Raw genomic sequence first — 21036 nt, forward strand, 5'->3', positions numbered from 1 at the left:
TTGAGGTGTATGAAAACCGACTGCTGTAACATGACCTCCACAGTGTGAATTGAAATATGAACTCCTTCAGCCTGCGAGTCTGTCTGACTGGATACACTGCTGCCTATTTGTTAACAACATGGCTGTTGACCTCGTGTAGAAGCGTGTGGCACAACTCCACTCATCATCCATTACATTAGAAACCAAACAGGAAGTGGCCACCAATGTCTTGATAATCGAGATGATAGAGCAGCACTTTCTAGTGCCGCCCATTTTATCAAATGCTCCGGACTTCTGTGACAGAGAAGAGACTTACTGCCACACATCCCTTTTCCTTCACATCCCAAATCATTCACTTGATCTCTCAAACGAGTGCATGATGATGATGATAGCAGAAGGTTTTAGATGTGGTGTTGGAGAGGACAATCTTCTTTGTGTTTCTGGGCTTGGCTGAAAAATGGGACATTAGAAAGAGAAAAGTTCTCCCAGAGCTGGGCTGCCTTGATGTGACCGCGGTGTTTGTGTGTGTGAAACTCAACTCTACTGCTTTCATCTGTCTCCCCTACAGCCTTTGTACAACCAGCCGTCTGATACCAAACAGTACCATGAGAACATCAAGATGTGAGTATGCCTCTCTCTGTCTCCCTCTCTTTCCTTAAAAACTCAAACAACTGTGTCCACTGAGAGATATAGAAATCTGAAGCTTGTTTTCCATCTCAATTACTGCAGTTTATAATTATTGAGGGATGAAACTGAGAACTAGCATTGTTGGCACACAGGCATAGAGCCCAATTAATACTCTAATATTGTAGTTCCTTATAAATTCGTTCGTTTAGTCCTTCGTTTGCAGAATTTATTTGGTCTTCGTAATTTTGCTTCTGAGCCCTGTGCATTATGCAGCTGAAGACCATTTGGGGTTTTTGAACTGTTCTCTTGGTTGCATAGAGAAGCGCAAACAAATTATAAAATATTATCACTTATTTATTGTGGCTAACAAATCCCCTACTTCCAATTTTCTGTAATCCTATGATGTTTTAATCCTATGATAATTCTATGATGTTTTGGCTTATTTGGCCTCATAATATTCAGACCGGCAAATGTGTGCGTGAGAAAGAGAGAGAATTAGGGCTGGGCGATATGGCTGAAAACTGTTTTACGATATAAGTGTTTCATATCGGTCGATAGTGATAATTATTGATATTTTTTATGACCTATTTAAAATAAGGATCAGGAGAAAAATATATTACATTTAAACATTTTTTTTATTTTAAACTTAACCTTCCTCTGATCCCCTAATCCCCTCAGTTATAAAGGCAGAAATGTCAACACAACCATGGAAAACACTCAAATAATTAAAATGTAAACATAAGTCTAAAATCACAATGAACACTTAATTATCTCTTAACATTAAGGTGCAAAATTAAAGAATCAGGGCTCCAGACTAACTTTTCCACTGGTTGCACTGGTGCTACCAACTTTCTCAGTTGGTCGCACTGGCATATGATTTGGTCGCACCTTTTTTTCTACATGCCATGGGATTAATCAATGCATGCTGATGAATAGTGGTCTTAATCTGCATACCCTAGTTTTGCACTGATGTAAAAAGACTGACAGTGACACAAGACCTCATGTTAGCAAAATGTTTTAATCTTTTAACACATAAAACATGTATGTTCTTTAATGTTTGATTATAATTTTACTGTTTTTACATAGGGATGGGAATTGATAAGATTTTATCAATATCAATGCCACTGACGATTCTGCTCTTATCGATTCTTGATAGCACAGTGTGGAAAAATGTAGTCATATGCTTTTCAAAAAAACAAGTGGTTTTATTTATTTTTAAGCTTGAGTAAGCAAAATGTAGCCTACTTTTTATGTAATTTATGTAATAAATAGAACCTTATTGTAAAGTGTTACTGATTAGTTATACACCGATTCAGACGTCTCCTGAGTTCACTGTTGGAAAGATCAGTTGTTTTAACCATTCATTAAAATTAATCGGTTCAAATGAGTCATTATAGTTCGCGAATTGGACGTGTCATGCGCGTTGTGTGATTATCCCAGCAGTTAGGACATGGACATCCAAGATTTGTGTCAACACAGAAAACATTTCATCACTGGATAGTTTTTTTTTTTTTTTCGTTTATTTAAAGTGTGATTTTATGTCAGCTGAATGTCCGGAGTGCTTTTCAGAGAAGATAAGGCAACTTATTTAGCACAATTCACACCCAGCGGTAATTAAAAAAAAAAAAAAAATGCTCCACATGAAACTTCCGACTTTTACCACCGTGTCGATTTATTTTGATTAATATGTGCGAGGGAGAGAGAGCAAGACAGCGCTTAGTTTGGAGACGGTGAAGTCTTGTTTACACTTTCGCCTGGCTCCGAAGAGAGAGAGAGAGAGAGAGTGCGACCGGCTCTCTCTCTCTCTCTCTGCTCGTTCTTTCAGGTAAACATGCGCCCTGTCATTCACAAGCGCAGCAGTTCATCTACATTACTCACCGATCAAATAAGACTTTGGCGGGACAAAAATTCGCTTTGGCGGGCGCTAAAACAAGTTCAATGCAGTAAAAATTCATGCGTGAATTTAACTTAGTAGGCTACATGACCGCGCACTCGCACAAATGCAACCACATCAAATTTTAACTCGCACATTCTCAAAAAATGGTCGCAGTCTGGAACCCTGAGAATACATAAGAAATTCTTAATAAAGTAATAAAATAGTGCAAAGTGTTAAATATAAACAGAGAAACCGATGACAGTCTTGCATAATTTTTAGACGACATTGGTCTGACTACGGTTAGACCTATAAAATCCAAAAAACTGCCATACTGGCGAGCTGACTTTTCCTGTTTTATCAACAATCACTGAGGCACTCATTTTCCACTTATCACTCCACGCCGGTTCTGTTACTGAAGAATCCAACACGAGACAACGATATGGCGCAACCATACTGTTACATGACCGGCTGTTAGCGTGTCACCCCCTATATGTTGCTACTGGTTACCAGAGAGTGAGTTCCTTTGTTCATGCAACCACACTTGATTCGCAACCTCTGGTTTCTTCCAACGAAGAAAAAAAAAATGTATCGAACGCATTTTTTATTGATATTGATTACGTGTCTATCGCGATACATATCGTTATCGTTTTATCGCCCAGCCCTAGAGAGAATACATATTTCAACCTTTCAATGTAAGATTTTGTACTCAGGAGTCCTTTATTGACCTGAGCAGCACCAGTGAGAAATATTTGTGTAAGAGGTGATGTGTGTGTAGATCATGGGCGTTGAGCTGCATTCTAGGTTCCAGTGTGTCTCGTACAGCAGCTTACAGTGCCACCTCTACAGCTACACAATTAATCTCACTCGCACACGTACATGCATTAACCAACCATTTAAAGAGATCTAAGTGCACCAGTAGTACATGTCAAATGCACAGTCTGGGAGATATCTGAAACCAGGTGCACACACCCTCATGTAGGAATCAATCATTAATGCAGGATGAGAGTAGATTAATGGTCTTGACCTTTGTCGTGTGTGAGGTTGGCGGCCAGGAATGAATCGGTATGGAGTGAGAGAATTAAGGCTGATTACTAATCTGACCTGCATTGCTAGCTAACTAGCTCACTCTCTGCCACTCTCAAGTCATATCTATGGACATACAGTAGGGCTCTTTTATCTTGGGCCGGTATGCAAAATGTTTATGATTAGGGTTCCTTTCTATCACATAAAGCTCACTGATATGCAAACTTGGGCTTGAAGTTCTCTTGATGTGTGCATGCAAATATTGATAAGACGTATTACAGCAGAAGTTTAGAATTGGCCATTTTTGTTAAGTTTAATGTTTTAATTTTCCCCTTTTCAGAAATCAGGCAATGAGGAAGAAGCTCATTCTGTATTTCAAAAGAAGAAATCATGCTCGGAAGCAGTGGGTGAGTGAAAGCATTCAAACACACACACAAACACACATCAGGACGGCATTGTTGGAGCTCCCTGTACCTGAATATTAGGCAACCAGCATATAGATGTCCATAGAGGTGGTTGAAGTGATCATGTCATTGAAGTTATTGAATGATGGGGTGGTTAAAATTACATTGGAACTGTTAGCTGTCAGTAATCAGTTTCATTTAAATGTTTCCTCTCTTGATGACTCTACTGCAGTGTACTCTATCTAGATTTTGATTTTCATCCTTTACATTCTGACTGGTGTGCTCAGGAACAGAAATTCTGTCAGCGCTACGACCAGCTAATGGAGGCCTGGGAGAAGAAAGTCGAGCGCATTGAGAATAACCCACGCCGCAGAGCCAAAGAGAGCAAAGTGCGGGAGTACTATGAAAAGCAGTTTCCTGAGATCCGCAAACAGAGAGAGATGCAGGAACGCATGCAGAAGTGAGTGGTCATATGCATCTTGAGCTTTGGAGACTTTTGCATGGTCATCATGTGTGGTTTCATAAGCTCAGGCTGTTAGGAATGTGTTAACGTCTGTATTTGTGCGTTTTTCTACAGTAGGGTGGCTCAGCGAGGTGGAGGTCTGGCCTCAGGTGCCCGCAGCGAACATGAGGTTTCTGAGATCATCGATGGCATTTCAGAGCAAGAGGTAGGAGTGCAACTTTGATAAACACATAGTGTTTCCTGCACTGCTTTTCAGTGTCAAATCTACAGTACCACAGCTGAAGATTACACTTTACCATAGTTTAGCTTTACACACCAGTTAGCTTGCAGTCTGAATTTGATGAGATACGTTTTGTTAAAAAATATCTATTGAAATATGAATCAATAAATCAAATCTTATACCATTCAAAAGTTTAGAATGGTAATAAAAAAAAAAACAAGAAGTTTTATTTACCAAATACACATTTAGTTGATCAAAAGTGACAGTAAAGACATTTATAATGTTACAAAAGATTTCTATTTCAAATAAATGCTGTTCTTTTGAACTTTCAGGAATCCTCAGCCTTGGTGAGCATAAGAGACTTCTTTCAAAAACATTAAAAAAATCTTACCAACCCCAAACTTTTGAACGGTAGTGTATGTATGTTTCTTAAACAGTATTGTATACACTCAGGGGCTGCAAACGATTCTATAGGAAATGCTGTTACACACAACAGATAAGCATACTCTTGAAAATAAAATGTATGTGTGCCTGTCTGGAAAGTGCACAAATATCAAAGTGACTTTAAAACTCAAGGTCTCTTGCACAACAAGGAGGGTTTTGTGGCTGATCCACTTCCTAAACTCAGACACAGATTCAGTGTCCACATATTTGCTTGTTTCTGACTTTGCTTGTGAAATGACTGTTTCTTTTTACATATTTATTTTTCTTTGCCTTTCTTTCTCTTTCTGCAGAACTCAGAGAAGCAGATGCGTCAGTTGGCCGTCATTCCTCCCATGTTGTTTGATGCCGAACAGCAGAGGATAAAGTTCATCAACATGAACGGGCTGATGGACGATCCCATGAAGGTCTACAAAGATAGACAGGTCATGAACATGTGGAGTGAACAGGAGAAGGACACTTTTCGTGAGAAGTACGTTCTGCGCTCATTGTGTGGATGTGCATGTTGACTTTGCATGAATGAATGAGGATTTGTAAAATCTGTACTAAGATGCATCAGCTTGTAGGACCAGCAAGAGCTTTCAAGAGCTCAGCAGTTTTTGTGCATGTGGTCGTGTTTGTTCGAGATGCAGTGCTAGTTGAAAAAAAAAAAAAAAAAAAAAAAAAATGAAATCTGTGCTGATGCTGAAGTAAGCACGACTACTTGAGCAGACTTCTCCAGTCATCTACGGGCCAACTGAAAATATCATGCAACTGAAATAAACATGCAATAGAGTTTTAGTGGCCATGAGCTGTCCTTCATTTTGAAAGCTTAAAAAAGGACAAAGAAGTGCTATAAAAGCACTATAACAGTAACCCATATGATTAGTATGACTAATAAATCTATTAGTCAACATGACAAATTCGCATGACAAACTTGAAAGAGTTGCGAAATCTGTGTGGGGAAATGTTGGCCAGAAAAATTGTGTATTCTTATTGAAAATTTGCTGACCACATCTACACCACCCCTGCAAAAAAAAAAAAACAAAAAAAAAAAAAACACATACACCACTTATAGTTCAAGTTTGACTTGACATTGTTGGGATGTGATGATGTGGACATTTTTGCAGATAGATTTTAACTTCAGTGCATCACTACCAATCTGCACCGAATTTGATTTTAATGTGGAAGCGGAGGGGCTCTAAAGCACTGGGTCATGATGCAGAGGTCAGCAACAGAAGGAAGTGAGAGAGAGATCTAGTCTAGTTCTTAAGCATGACTTTTACTGAGTGGATGAGGAACTTTACCAGACGAATCCACCTAGTCACGAAAGTCATTCAAATAATGAAATGGTTAAAGATAGCATTTGAAGGTTGTGTTTGCTCTGTATCACAGCTCTTCCTCTCCCCCACTGCAGGTTTATCCAGCACCCAAAAAACTTTGGCCTGATAGCCTCCTTTCTGGAGAGAAAGGTACACCTGCGTCTTTATTAATACCATCCTCTTCATCTCATTGTTTGCACTGCACCCTGTGTGCACTGCATGAATATGAACTGAGAGTATGAGCAGAACGAGTAAGGTTTGTGTGTGTCTGCTCACAGACGGTGGCTGAGTGTGTCCTGTTCTACTATCTGACTAAGAAGAATGAGAACTATAAGAACATTGTTCGCAGGAACTACCGTCGCCGAGGCAGGAGCCAGGTAAGCTTGAGACTGCATCTCCCATCCTGCACTTTGACACTTTAATGCTGCGTTTCATTCAAAGTTGTTTATAGAAGCAAACCACCAATGCTAGTATTTGTTTTTGACGTTGACTATCAACAGAGAAGATCATTATTTTATACATTGTAAAGAGGTTTATTATTGTGTACCGTTTCAACTTTGAAACATTAATATGTTTTTAGCTTTTATCATTTTGCATGATGTCATATACCAGCATCTTTGCAAAATCAATTGTAGACTTCTGCAGGTTTATGTGGTCAAATTAAAAGTGCTATTGCCAAGTAGGAAGCTGGAATTACGACTTTCCGAATTTAATGGAACGCAGAATAAGCACTGAAAACCTCAAGGATGTTGTCTATGGCATTACTTTATATTAAATAGTATAAACATTGTTTATTTGCTTGTGGTTCTGTCCACTCATTTACAGCATTTACGTCATGATTAGAGGTCGACCGATAGTGGATTTTACCGATACCGATAACTAGGTTTGACCGTAAGTGCCGATAACCGATCGATCAACCAATAATTTTAAAATGAATACTGTGTTAAAAACAAATATAACACTCCAAGTAAAACAGTGCTGAACTAAAATGTGCTAAATTAAATAAATATATAAATGAATATATTAAAATGAGAAGTTCTACCGAACGAATTCTACAGAAAATAATTTAAACATTAAAATATTACAGGTTTCTTTAGCTATAACCTAGAAACATACGTAAATTTCACTTTGCAAGTCCCATTTGTTAACAAGGATGTATTAGCTAGCTTTCATGAACTATTTGCATTATGCAATATACATTTTTACTGCATGTATTATTATTTGAGCAATACAATTGTACCTTGATCATTCATGTTAGTTCATAGTACATTAACTAAGGTTAACAGATACAATTAAAATTAAAACTCAATTTAGAATGTATTAGTAAATGTTGAAATTAACAAACTAATAATGAACAATACTACAACATGTATTATCCTTAGTTAATGCTAAAAATGTAATCTTATTGTAAAGTGTTGTAAACCATTTCATATAAATCTAAAGAGTCTGCTATGCTTATCTTTGGACATCTTTAAATATATGCAAAGGCCAGAGCATTAAAATTACATAAATGAATATTACCATGTATAGTCTCTCACTTAATTTGCTTCTATATTAGAACACTTGATGATTATCTAATCAAAATAACAATGTATTGCAATGATAAAAAATTATTTAAGTTACTAGCTTTAAATATGCAACTTCCCCAGCTAATGAATGCATAAAAGTGGCCAGCTGGATATAAACTAATGCAAATAGATGGCAAAAATTGCAACATAATACATTTGGATCAGGTTTGCGTGTGTTTTTGTCACATTGTTTTAACTGCTCGAGGTACTAATGTTCGATGGCAAACATACTTCTGTTCTTTCTCTGCTAATGCAGCATCTAGTCAACAAATTAATTACTTTATAAGGATATGGCAACATGGACTGGAGTGTTCTGTAGTCATACCATTTAGCTGTCAGTGTTTTAAATGCGCATCTGAAGTGTCAGCGCTCTCCGTGCAGTGTGTTCTCTCCGTGCAGGCGTGCAGCCTCACGTGTTACAATAAACAACACGAGTCACCAGTGATAGTTTTTAGTTGTCCTCTAGAGGCCGCTCTCATTCTGTATAATGCCAGCAGTCTCTTCTCAGCGCTCTGATACTGTGTACAGCACACTCTTCTCAGCCGCTTCAGCAACGGACACAACCCGAAAAATCGGTATGGATTTTTACCGATAACGATAGTTCCACCAATCAACTATCGGTACCGATATATTGGCAAAACCGATGAATCGGTCAACCTCTAGTCATGATTTTAGTGGCAGTCTGAATTTGGCTTGTCTTTTTAATGAGTTTGTGTTATTAAAAATGAATCGTTATTAAAAATATCACAGGCGCACACCTCAAAGTGAGCTCAAACCACATGAGGTAATTATCCAGCTCTCTGCCCTGTTGGAGTCCGCCGTGATTCTCTCCTGATCTAAAACACACTCATTAATTTCTGTACGTGTGTGTGAGAGAGATCACGCACACAGAGTCACGGCACTGTTGCGTCGTGAATGTATGAATGTTTGTGTTTTGGTTTAGAGAGAGAGAGAGAGAGAGCAGAAGATGAAATTGTTAGAAAGAGAGCTCTCCCTGTGTGTGTGTTGCCTGCAATAATAGCAGGCTCAATAAAAGCTGATGGAATAATGAGCCCACAGACCAAACACATTTGTTTTACTGGTCTTCTGCTGCCGGAGCAGTTCTGCTCAGGTCATTAAATATTGCCTGATCTTAATGGGCTCGCATTAAAATGCTCTCAGCCAGTGCCACAAACACAGAAAGCGAGGGATATAGCGGGATGAGCCTGATGGGTGAGAGAGAGCATGAACAAAAGGGAGACAGAAAAACAGAAAGCAAGTTACAGTATGGTTGAGTGCATCTGTATATGTGTGTTTAACTGTGCATGAATAACTGAGTGTGTGTGCATGCAGCACTGTAATGAGGGATGTGGGCAACTGACTTGACATCTAATTGTACTGAAAAAGCCCATTCAGTTTTATCTGTTATATTGCTCAAAATGGTCTATTCAGATTAAAAGTAAAATGTGGAAACTATAATATAGTGTGTCAATACTCATCATGTGAAGTACAGAAATGTATCGACTTTTCAGAAGTTTGGTGTCAGTATTTTTATGTAATTGATATGTATTATTCAGATAAAGATTAATATATAAATGTATTAAAAAAAAATACTAATAATGAAATAATTAAAACCATTTAAAATACATATTAAAAACATAAGCTAGTCTAAGATACGAAATAGTCACGAGTCTTGCCATTTTTATGCACTCTTGGAGTTCATTAAAAATGTTGCGAATCAGGACCCCAACTGGAAGTATAAGACTTGAAATATCGACATGCTAAACTCCATCTAAAACTACTCTAAACTGTTTTTCAATCTTGTGTTATTATTGTGCATGCAGTTTTCATGACTTCATTATTAATTGAGAGCCTACATGAGAGCCTATTATATTTACTTGGAAAAACTGAATTTGCACTGAATTTCCTGCACTCTTGATCACTCATTGATTTCTCTGTCCTCGGTCCCCTCAGATTCTGTCTCTGTCCCCTCCCCCTTCATCCTTCTGTCATCCATTTTTCCCTTTCGCGCTAGCCATAGTGGAGCATATTCTCTCCTGACAAAAATAGATGGTTTATTGGGCCTCATAACTCAAAATGGAATTCTTATGTGAAGGAAAACCCAGATACATAGAAGTGAGACCTGGGTGATAGGGGCACCACTTCCTCTGGGTGTTTTTTCCTCACTGTGCTTATAAAGGACGTCCTGATTCTAGACAGCTTTTTGGGCATCTTAGATAAAGTTGAGCTTGAAATGGACATTTTCTATATAATCAGGATGTTATGTTCATTTATGCCTACAAATAGGAGAGTTATGTTTTTAGGTTTTTTGAGAGGAAGCGATGTGTTTTATGCTTTTTTTTTATTTGCTGTGTTTTGATTGGCTGTGCTTACAGAATAACCAACAGACACAGCAACAGGTGAACCGCAACAACCAGGAGGAGAAAGAAGAAAAAGAGAAGGAGAAAGAGAAAGAGAAGGAGGGAGAACGTGAGGAGGAAAAAGCAGAAGGAGAGGAAAAAGAGGATGGCATGAAGTGAGTATCTTTCTCTCTTTTACTCGTTTTCTTTTCCTCTCATCTCACATCAGTCTGTCAGCTGGGTTTTTTTTCTCCTTGCGTTTTCTCTCATCGAATCCTTTGAACTTGTGGCCTTACAGCTTGTTTTTCTCTGTGATTCAGCTTAAACAGAGAAGGCACAGTTACATAACCGGCAGGTGGAAAAAGCATTCTGCTGACTTGCCACTCAACACTGGTGCTAAAGTCCTCTGATTCAGAGCTCTTTTGAGGCGTTTGCGTGTCACAGACTCTAGGTTACAACTGTGGTCTTGATACAGAAATTTCAGTAGTCAATACCAGTGAAATGTTTTCTTAAATTTCAATTTAAGTTTTTCAGTTAATCAAGTAAACTGTCAGTAATAATAATTTATTGTATATAAAAATATATATATATATTAAGATCTATTTAAATGTAATAAGTTTTAGAGTAATAAATAATAAAAAGACCAGTGAGTGGGTTTACTTTTTCTTGTCATGGTCTTTTTCAAAATTCATGGTTGAGTTGTTTGATTAATAGTAACAATGTAATCGACTGGTACTTTTGGTAACACAGCATTCTAGTTTCCACAGAACAATGGCTATGTTCAGATGCAGGTTCTGTATCATTTCAGCCTAATTTTATAAGCTGTTTCTGAATGCTAGTTCATTCACAGGTGCACAACCTATATTAAAATACACCAGGGAAGTACAGGTAACCGTGTATTATTCTAAACTAAACCTGTGCAGTCAGCAGTGCTGTACGGTGTGATTAGAGCACATTAGCACTGGCCCGAATACACAGCCCTCAGTATGCATCGCAGGACGCCAGCTATACATTAAAGGAGTACATTAAGCCGAGTCTGTGCCTTTCTCTGACTTTTCCCCCATGATTCTCAACCTGCGGGCACAGCTGCTGCTCCTAAATTTAGTACTGTATCTGCAAGATGGATAATGTGCAGGTAAGATAAATGAGGGTCTGCTCATCTCATCCCACAACCACTTCCTGAAGGTGGGATGAACTTGGTAGAGAGACAAAATTTGCATAGTGTGTTCATATGTTGGCATGTATGTGTGTGATTTTTCTATTGGGGGTGCTCAGAATTTGGACTGAGACCCATAACTACAAATTATTTATTATTTATTAATTCATAATTTTTGGCCTTTTTATTATGGCTTTATTGGATAGGAAAGGGTTGAGATTAGAAAGGAAAGCACGGGGTATAGAGAGAGAGGTATGGGATCGGCAAAGGACCTCAAGCCGGGAATCGGTCTCCGGAGGTGAAGTTTCACTACTGTATATGTCGGAGCACTGCCCATGAGGCTATCGGCTCTGACTCAAGTTGCCTTATTAAAAAAAAACTAGGGAAGCACCACAAAATTTTCAGCGATAATGATTCTGATTTTATTGCATTTAGTGTAAATGGAGATAGAAAGTGGACATGGTCAAGCCAGTTGAGGCTCACGCAGCCTGTTTGTTAGAGATCTCGTGGAGAAATCAAAACAAGTGAGCTCAACAGCACACGCAAGGAAACTCACGGTAGCTTATAGAAACATACTGCGGTAAAAAAAATTGATATGTATAACATAATATAATTATAAGCAACTTCACACTACCAAGAGTGCTGTTTTCCAGAATATCCGCATGATTGCAAATGCCATTTCAATAAACAAGTGGTTAATATTAAGTAACTTACATTTTAGACACTATTGACTATTTTTGCTCCATTTCGCAAATGAAAATAGTTCCAAACAAAGCCACAGCAGAACTGTTGTGCATGTCCGAGCAACACACAGCAGTGCTGCGTTATAGACCTTATTCAGAGCAGCGCCATGACAGGTATGAAAGTGAGGCTGTGAGGGAAAGACTTGCCGTGTTTCCAATGGCATCCGCTGTAAAAAGCTCCTAGATTACTTACAATTTTCCACAGCTTATATTTTCGGGAGTTCTTTGTCAACTGAAATTTCTTGGAAAGATATTTTTCCAGTGTTTCATGAGCAGAACAATCCAAAAACACATTAAATAACAGTACAGCCCATTGAAGAGATGCATGTCTGTCCCACACAGCCTCGCTTTCATTCCCATTAAAAATCAAAGATGGCGCTGCTGTGAATAAGATCTATGAAATGATTCAGTGTTTTTTTTTTAACGAATCGGGTGAGTCAATGATTTACTGACCCATTCTTAAAGACTTGAATGAATCAGCCATTTCAATGAATCGGTGACGCATACATTTAATAAAGTTAGGGAATATTGCTCTTTATAAAGTAAAAAAATGCCTTGGAAATCAATTTAAGTGGGCAAATATAACAAATATGCTGATTTAAGTAAGAGCTGATAGAACACTGATGAGAATATTGCTTTAAAATAAATTAAATTTATTCCACAAAAAAAAAAATCCTTTTTTACTTGAACAAGTGAATGACCGAACACACAACAAGGCTTAATGTTGAGCCCTGTATATATTGTTATTTATATATTTTTTTTTATATTTAATATATTTATTCAATTTTGGGGGGAAATCAATGAGCAGATTATGAAATGAACAATGTGATTACTGCATCAGCAAAACGTAGGATGTGACTTTGATAATGATTTTTTTTTTTCTGTTCTTGCAGAGATGACACCTCTGGTGAGGACGGGGAGGAGAAAGAGCCTCCTGTAGCCGTTAAAGGCCGTCGCACCGCAAACAGCCGCGGACACCGGAAAGGACGAGTCACTCGCTCTATGACCAACGAGCAGGAAGAGAACACTTCACCTCTCAGCAGTGAGCTAGGTTAGCAAACACACTCACATACCACTGACACTTTCAGTGGGTCTCTGAGGTCACGTGTTCAAATGAGTTCTTTGTTTTGTTCTCTGCAAATTAACTGTGCACGACCTTTTATCGTACAACATGTTCCCATTTTAGTTTTATAACTTCACTTTTCCATTTTCCCCAAATCGGGAGGACATTTTAACAGCAATATTAACAGACCAATAATGATCCCTAATAATGAAATTCTGTACAGATTCTTCGATCTGTCCCCTCACTTTTTTAGAGATCAGTGGCTTCATCTAGCTTAGCTAAGAGTGTTCTTGAACTTTCGCTGATTGTGTTTCAGTTAAAAATGTAAAAAATATTAAAAAGGTGCCCTATACTTCAGCGTTAGGGTCTAAACTTGGCCTGTGCCAGCCCTTGGCCTTTACTAATGTCCATCACAAGAGCTTGAGTCATTTCAATAGGTCGCTTCACCTCGAGTTTGAATTCTTTATTTTCTTAATTTATTTTTATTTTCAGATTTGTTAAATGTTGTTGATTGAAATATATGATTGAAACATAAGAAACTGTTTTGTAGTTTTTAATCTCTACTCATTTAATTAGATGGTACCTGCGCTTAGAAATTAGAAAACAGAAAATAGCTGCTCAGGTTGTTACCAAGATGGTTGCTGACTTGCCTTATAAAGACTTTTTCTTCTTTGTATTTTAGCAAACCTGGAGATGAACGAAAGCTCTCGCTGGACTGAAGAGGAGATGGAGACGGCAAAGAAAGGTCAGTACGTATTTAGTGTGTTTGTGTATTTTGTCACCAATGTGTTTATTGAATAGACAACTTGCCCACTGGATGGATCCATTTGTGCACATGCAATTAAGTTAGAAAAGGTCATAATGGGCTTTCTGTTTGTCTTCATAGGATGTTGACAGTTAGGATTTCCCTGTGTCAAATTAACTAGATGTAACTCTGCCTGATAAGACATGTAACACTCAGCCTAGCAACTCCACAAACATTTACATGAGCATTAAATCACACGCTGTGCCCTTGGCCTCATTTCACACACATCCACTCAGTGATACACATAATAATGTGTCTAAATGTGGGTACTGTGTCTTTACATGACAGCTGGTTGTTCAGATCTGCTGCTTTCATTTACTCATGGTTTAACAAACAGAGCTTCGTTACTGGACCTTGAAACGTCTTCATGAGGGATTGTATTTGAGGGAAAAGGACAGAAAGCTTGAGTAAAGAGCAAAGGTCTAATCTTCTCTTGTTCGTGTTTGGACTGTAATGTAGACTGTTAGTGTGTTAAACGGCCGCTCCGCTGACCTACTTCAGATGAGCTACTTCCACGTCACTCTGTTAACGGCTCTGTGTTTCTCTGGCACCGGCACATATCTGATCCATCGGGCCGCCTGCCTTACGCTGCTCTGGCTTACAAGATCTGTAACTTAATAACACTTCATTAATGATAAAGTCCCCTGAGCCAAATCAGATTTGTTGTTTACAATCACAAGAACTTGTCCTTGTCTTCATGCCAACAAGTATTCATTTATGTAATGTAGAATCTGAATCTGATTTACTGATTTACAGATATTCACTTTTTTTTTAAGAGCGCTCTGTCCTTCATTTATAAACTTTTAAATGTTTTTAAAGCAAGAACCCTATTTATTTAATTAAATAAATAAATATAATTTTTATTAATTTACTCATTCATTCCTTAATTTATGTATTGTGTATATTATTATTAATTTATTCATTCATATATTTAAATGATTTTGTGTAAGAACCATGTTTATTCTTTTAATTATTTAATTACTAATTAATTTCTTTATGTATTTAGTTGTTCTTTTAAATATTTAAATAAATTATTTTGGAGTAAGAACCCTATTTTTATTTACTCATTATTCATCTACATAGTTTATTTATTCATTCATTCATTCATTCATTCATTCATTCATTCATTCATTCATTTTCCCCAACTTTTTTGCATTTTTATTATAAATGGATTTGATGTGTCTCTCATTAACAGTCTCATATTCACAGTCATTAACATGTCTCTCATTAACACCATCAAAGCCTATACCTCAGTCTTTCCCACCAGTGTTGCTGTTATTTTTAATGTCAGTGTACCCACTTTATCTTCTAGTCTGTCCCCAAATATCCTGCCACCCCTCATCCCTTGACCCTTTTAATGCCAGTCGGATACCCCGTCTGTCCTTTATAAAGCAGCTTACAGCTCTCTGTGCTAATGTGTTTATCCGTGATCATTTTTAAAGTGAGAAAGAGAGAGACAACAGTAATATATGTTAATGGCACCTGGCTGTCTCGCTACATTCCTGCACAGAGAGAGAGCAGCTCTTCTCTGTGACTAATGCGCGCTGGCACGGCCTTTTAAAGGCAGGGTGGCCTCGCTTGTGTGCACGTCTCTGAGTAAATAAGGGAAGTAAGTGTGAATGTGGCTGTGAGGGCACTTCATAGCAGGATAGCGGCCTATGTATTAGGGCTGTCACTTTACGTTCGAAAATCGATTGCACAATCGATCGGACCAACCAACGCAAGTTTTGAAAACGAAAATAGGGAATCGATTTTAACTTTCTTTCTGTCGTCCGTCAGCCTGGCTCTATTTTTCTGTTTTCCTTTCTATGTTTATTTGTCTCTCTCTCTTTCTCTCTGTCTTTATTCCTGTGTCTTATTCTGGGTTTGTCTTTTTATCCATCTGTATTTCAGTTTTTCTCTCTTGTCTCTCATTCTGTTCATTCAGTCTCTCTCTGTCTTTATTCCTGTCCGTCTTTCCCTCAATTTGTGTTTCTTGTCTGTCGGTCACTGTCATTCTGATTGTCTCTTTCTCTCTCTGTCTTTCATTCTGTCTCTGTCAGTCTTCCTTTCTTTCTCTCGCTCTCTTTATAGAGTATATATATACATACATATTTCTGTCTTCTCTCTTTGTCTTTGTCTTTCTCTCTTTATTTATATCTCTGTCTTATGTTTGTCTTTCTTTTTTATCTGTCTCTTACCGTCTTTCTCTCCGTCTTTCTATCCGTCTTTTTTCAGTCTTTCAGTTTCTTTCTTTCTGTAGCTTTGAGTGAGTGTTTAGATTCGGTTGTTGGAGTACAGAGAGAAAGGAAGTGGCTGAATTGTGGGTTGGCACAAATTAGAGGATTTGGCAAGCCTCCCTGTTTCTCTCTCTCTCTGTCTCTCTCTCTCTCTCTCTCTCTCTCTCTCTCACACACACACCCTGTTGTTAAGGACTGTGTGTAGAGGTCACATTGAAGAAGAAAAGCAGGTCAGTTAGGAGGAATTGCTTTCCCTCTGCTTTCTCATGATATCAACATCAAACCTCTCACATCTCTATCCCTTTCTCTCTATTCCTGACACAATCTATTGGTCTTATTGTCTGTTTGCTTTAGTGTTTGAGCGTAGATGCGTTTTGGCGCAGATAATATGCATTAGAGAGCGTAGAAGCGTTTTGGCGCAGATAATATGCATTAGAGAGCGTAGAAGAGACAGAATGATAGAAGAGATCAAATGAGGTTGTGGAGGGAGGGCGGGAGGGAGAGAGGGAGGGAGGACGGGCATTAGGGAGGTGGAGTCACTGCATCTCAGCTTCACTTTGCTGTTAAAGTCCAGCCAAGCGGCAGCCAGTGAAGAGGAGTGGAAAAAAACTGTGGCCTTGAGACAGAAAGAGAGAGGGCTGGCGAGAGAAAGCATGTGAGTTTGATAAATAGACAGAGAGAGAAAGCGAGAGAGAGAGAGAGAGAGAGGAAAAAGAGAAGGGCTGCTGCATTTAGAGAGAATCAGAGAAACGACAGCACAACTATCAGAGGAGGAATGGGGAGCTCATTTCCCTCCCAAACACCACTCCCTTTTTCTCTCTCTTAATTCTTGCTCTTCCTCACGCTGTGCTGGAGCTCCAAGAGCCTCTGCTGTGCATTTCTATGGAGATCATGTGGGCGAAATGAAAAGACAGATGGAGCGATAGAGAAGAGTGGACCAGTGGACCGCATATTTTCTTTATGCAACTCCCTGATTGGACGATCCACAGTGGGCCAGTGCTGAGGATTTTGATTGGATGCAGCATTGGCACATGCTCTTGAATTACCAAAGCTGATTGGACAGCATCGTCTTATTGGAGTACTCTTATATTTGGAGGTCTGGATTGTGTAGTGAATAAAAAATCCAATGTTTTGAAATTGAAGATGGATGAAAACTGCATTTCAAGAAGTTGATTGGGCTTTCACTGGATTTAACTGCAACTTTGCCATTTGTTGGATTGGGCAATAATAGAGTTTCCTTGACTTTTGACCTGCCATGTAAAAGTACTTCTCGGTGATTGTGTGTGTAAGAATTGCTTAGCAGGCTTTATTTAAACAGTCTTTGCACTGTCAGTGGGTGTTTGCCATGTTACATAGATTAGGATGTGCGTGTGTTTCTGACAAACAACTGGAAGTTTGAGGAATAAACAGAGACAGAAACAAGGATCAGAGATGGTGAGGATAACAAATCAGACTTCAAGTAATGTCTTGCTTTGCTTTGTTTGTTTTGTTACCAAGGGTATTTTTTTTATTGAGCTCAATGCACTTACACTCTTCATTTTATCTCCCCATCTCATTTTCTCTCTATCCCTGTCCAAGCTAAATTGTAGCTTTGATGTGGAGGGCAGCATTGCTTTATTGTGGTCACTAGCGATATAAATCAAAGCAACTATTTAGACGGGACAAGATAGGTTCCTAATGTGAAGCTAAACAGCGCACTGCGACTTGGCTGGTGTCTGCTGAGCGTTAGCGTGGTGTTAAATGATTGAGAACAGTTCATGTCTGGTTGCTGCCCCACTTTCCTTCTTCAGACGGCAAGCTGCAGCAAATGATCTTTGACCTTTTATTGAGGTTTTCCTTAATGACGACGCAAGGCTGGCCGGATGGGAACGCTTGAGGCTTCCGTAACTGGCACACAAGGATTTTGTTTGTTAGTGTTGAAAGATATTGTCTGTTCCGCAGTGTGCAATATAAATCTTATTTAAACTGTAACAGCCTTGGTGCTGCCCTATTTTGAGTGAATAAGACTTAGTGGGACACCAGGTAGGGAAAAATAAGTGAGACCTACACAAACACTGCTGTTCAAAAGATTGGGGTCAGTAAGATTGTTTTAAAAATGTTTTTGAAACAAGGCTACTTTTTCTATTTGAACATATTTTAAAATGTCATTTATTCCTGTGATGGCAAAGCTTGATTTTTCAGCATCATTACTCCAGTCTTCAGTGCCACTTGATCCTTCAGAAATCATTCTAATATTTTGCTTTAGTGCACAATAAATATTTCTTATTTTTTAAATATTTGGAACATTATAAATGCCTTTACTGTCAATTTAGATCAATTTAATGCATCGTTGCATAGTAAAAGTATTCATTTCTTTCTGATCACAGTCTTTTGAACTGTAGTTTAATTACTAAATTTGCCAGTTATTTTACACAGTTTTACTCAAAATTCACAAAAAAGAAAACTGAAATGTTTAAAATCCATTGAATGCTGTGTACAATGTATACTGGTCTCCCTCACCAGGTCTCATTCCCCTTTTTTTTTTTCTCCTCCTCATTTCCCATTCTATGTATCAATAAAATGAGAAATGTTTTAGTTGCGTCATGCAGTTAGTGACATGGTTTCTCATGCAAAGAAATAACTATGATGATAGGCCTATCATAGCTCTGTTTCCTTTTTTTTTTTCTTTTTTTTTTTGCATTAGTAAAGTGAGAATGTTCCTTCTCTTACTTTCACTCCATAGGTCTGCTCCAGTATGGTCGAAACTGGTCCGCCATTGCCAAGATGGTGGGCTCCAAAACCGTCTCCCAGTGCAAGAACTTCTACTTCAACTACAAGAAGAGACAGAAACTGGATGAGATTCTGCAACAGCATAAAATAAAATCGGTCAGTTTCTTTTATAGACACGTTTCCTAAAGGGCGTGGGATTAATTATTTATAATTGTCAGTAGTATTGGTTTCATGTTGTGTTTTTTTTTTGTAGGAGAGAGAGCGTAAAGCCAGGCGTAAAGGTAAAGCTCTTCAGAACGAGGAGGCCAGCGCTCCATCTGCTGCAGAGGAAGAGGAGATGGAGGGATCGGGAGTCAGCGGCAATGAAGAAGAGGCTCAGGAGGATGGAGAGGGTGCGTACACACACATACACTTGAGACTCACACCACCACATCATGCAGTAACTTTTAAAATGATTAATTTCCATTCAAACAGAGTCATTTTTTGCACATTACTCATTGACTGTTTAATGGAAGTAATGAAACTCAGTGGTAACATCTGAGAAACAAATTAGCAGTTCAGTAATTTTTTATCAGACATGCTATGAAACGAGTCACAATGAAACACCTCTGAGGTTTTGCGGTTGCCAGGAAATCCCACAGCAGCTCGTGCTTTTCTCAGAATATCAGGATCACGTGGCCGAGACTCACCTATGACCTCACCCGTGATAGAACCCTGACCTACTTTTGTCAAGTTCTGAGAAAGAGGCGACACTCTGCACAAACATGGATTTTCTTTTCAGGGGAGCTGCATTTTGGGAAGTGACTAGAGGCGTAGTTATCACTGTATTGCTGTCAAAGTGTGTCTCGTGCTGTGAATGTAGTTTTGGAGCTGTACTTCCACACGTCCGCCAGGCAGCTATGAAATGAGTGTTTTGTCCTGTGTGTTTGGCAATCAGGTGTGGCTTGCCGATAAATGGCTTTCGTAAGCTTTCATAAAGCCACATTTATCAGGTCAAAGCTTGTGAAAGAAAGCCAGCAAGGGAAGTGCTTATTATGTTATGGTTATTGTGTAATTACTTCCAGCTGGGAGAGCACACTCAACGGCTGGGGTTTGTTATGCCAGTGGGAAAATGAGGCTTATCATAATCCTCTGCTGTGTATTTACTAGTTATGTTTACTTTTTGATTTGACAAAGAACATGTTAGATTTAGATAAGAGTGATTCTTTCATTTAGGAGCTTTTGTGCCAAAGGATGATTTTAAAAATGTTTCATGTTGTTAAATGTTACATTTGTCAGTTTCATTATTTTGGACTTATATTTGGACTTCAGTATTATTATTATTATTATTATTATTATTATTATTATTATTATTATTTTTTATTTTTTTTAAGTGATATTTTGTATTTATGTAAACAATTTATGTACTGCTGTCATTTCCATCATGCTAATCATTTTAGAGAACAATCAAGTTTTTCTAACAAGTTTCTCTAAAACTTTTTAAGTTAATTGACAGCTAGCTAACTTTTGTTAAATGTTTATCCAGTTTGGAAGAAATTAATATTTTTTATTCAGCAAGGTTGCATTAAATTGATCAAAAGTGACAGTAAAAACTATTTCAAATAAATGCTGTTCTTTTGAACTTTCTATTTATCAAAAAATCCTGAAAATAATAATAAAATTAATAATAATAAAATAAATAATAAGAACTGTTTCTTGAGCTGCAAATCAGCATATTATTATGATTTCTGAAGGATCATGTGACACTGAAGACTGGAGTAATGATGCTGAAAATTCAGCTTTGTCATCTCATGAATATAAAAATATCAAAAAATAAATAAGTTATTTTAATTTGTAATAATATTTCTCAATATTACTGTTTTTGTCAAATAAATAATGCAGCATGGGTCAGCATAAAAAATATCTTACCTTGCACAAACATTTGAATGTTAGTGTATTTTACCAGAAAAGGCTGATCAAGCCCATAATCAGATCTTTATTCCAGGACATGGGAGAAATGATTTAACATGGATAAAACAAACTGAAACCACTTTAAAGCAGTCAGAAGTGCCACTGATCACTCAATCACCAAACCACACTCAACAGATCAGCTACCGTCCA

The 21036-nt window shown here is 38.0% G+C and overlaps 1 protein-coding gene across 1 annotated transcript in view; it reads left to right on the forward strand.

The window, feature by feature from the left end:
* The window catches only part of ncor2 (nuclear receptor corepressor 2), a 121705-nt gene that overhangs the window by 78132 nt on the left and 22537 nt on the right, over positions 1–21036 (forward strand). The window contains exons 8-20 of the mRNA XM_081349567.1: positions 548–600; positions 3846–3912; positions 4197–4369; positions 4487–4577; positions 4925–4939; positions 5327–5505; positions 6430–6484; positions 6613–6711; positions 10278–10417; positions 13034–13191; positions 13886–13948; positions 18950–19092; positions 19190–19328. Of these exons, the coding sequence (XP_081205693.1) occupies positions 548–600; positions 3846–3912; positions 4197–4369; positions 4487–4577; positions 4925–4939; positions 5327–5505; positions 6430–6484; positions 6613–6711; positions 10278–10417; positions 13034–13191; positions 13886–13948; positions 18950–19092; positions 19190–19328 (1375 nt within the window). The remainder of the gene's footprint in view (positions 1–547; positions 601–3845; positions 3913–4196; positions 4370–4486; positions 4578–4924; positions 4940–5326; positions 5506–6429; positions 6485–6612; positions 6712–10277; positions 10418–13033; positions 13192–13885; positions 13949–18949; positions 19093–19189; positions 19329–21036) is intronic.

Source organism: Scardinius erythrophthalmus (assembly GCF_964197995.2).
Source record: "Scardinius erythrophthalmus genome assembly, chromosome: 20".
Taxonomy (NCBI): Eukaryota; Metazoa; Chordata; class Actinopteri; order Cypriniformes; family Leuciscidae; genus Scardinius; species Scardinius erythrophthalmus.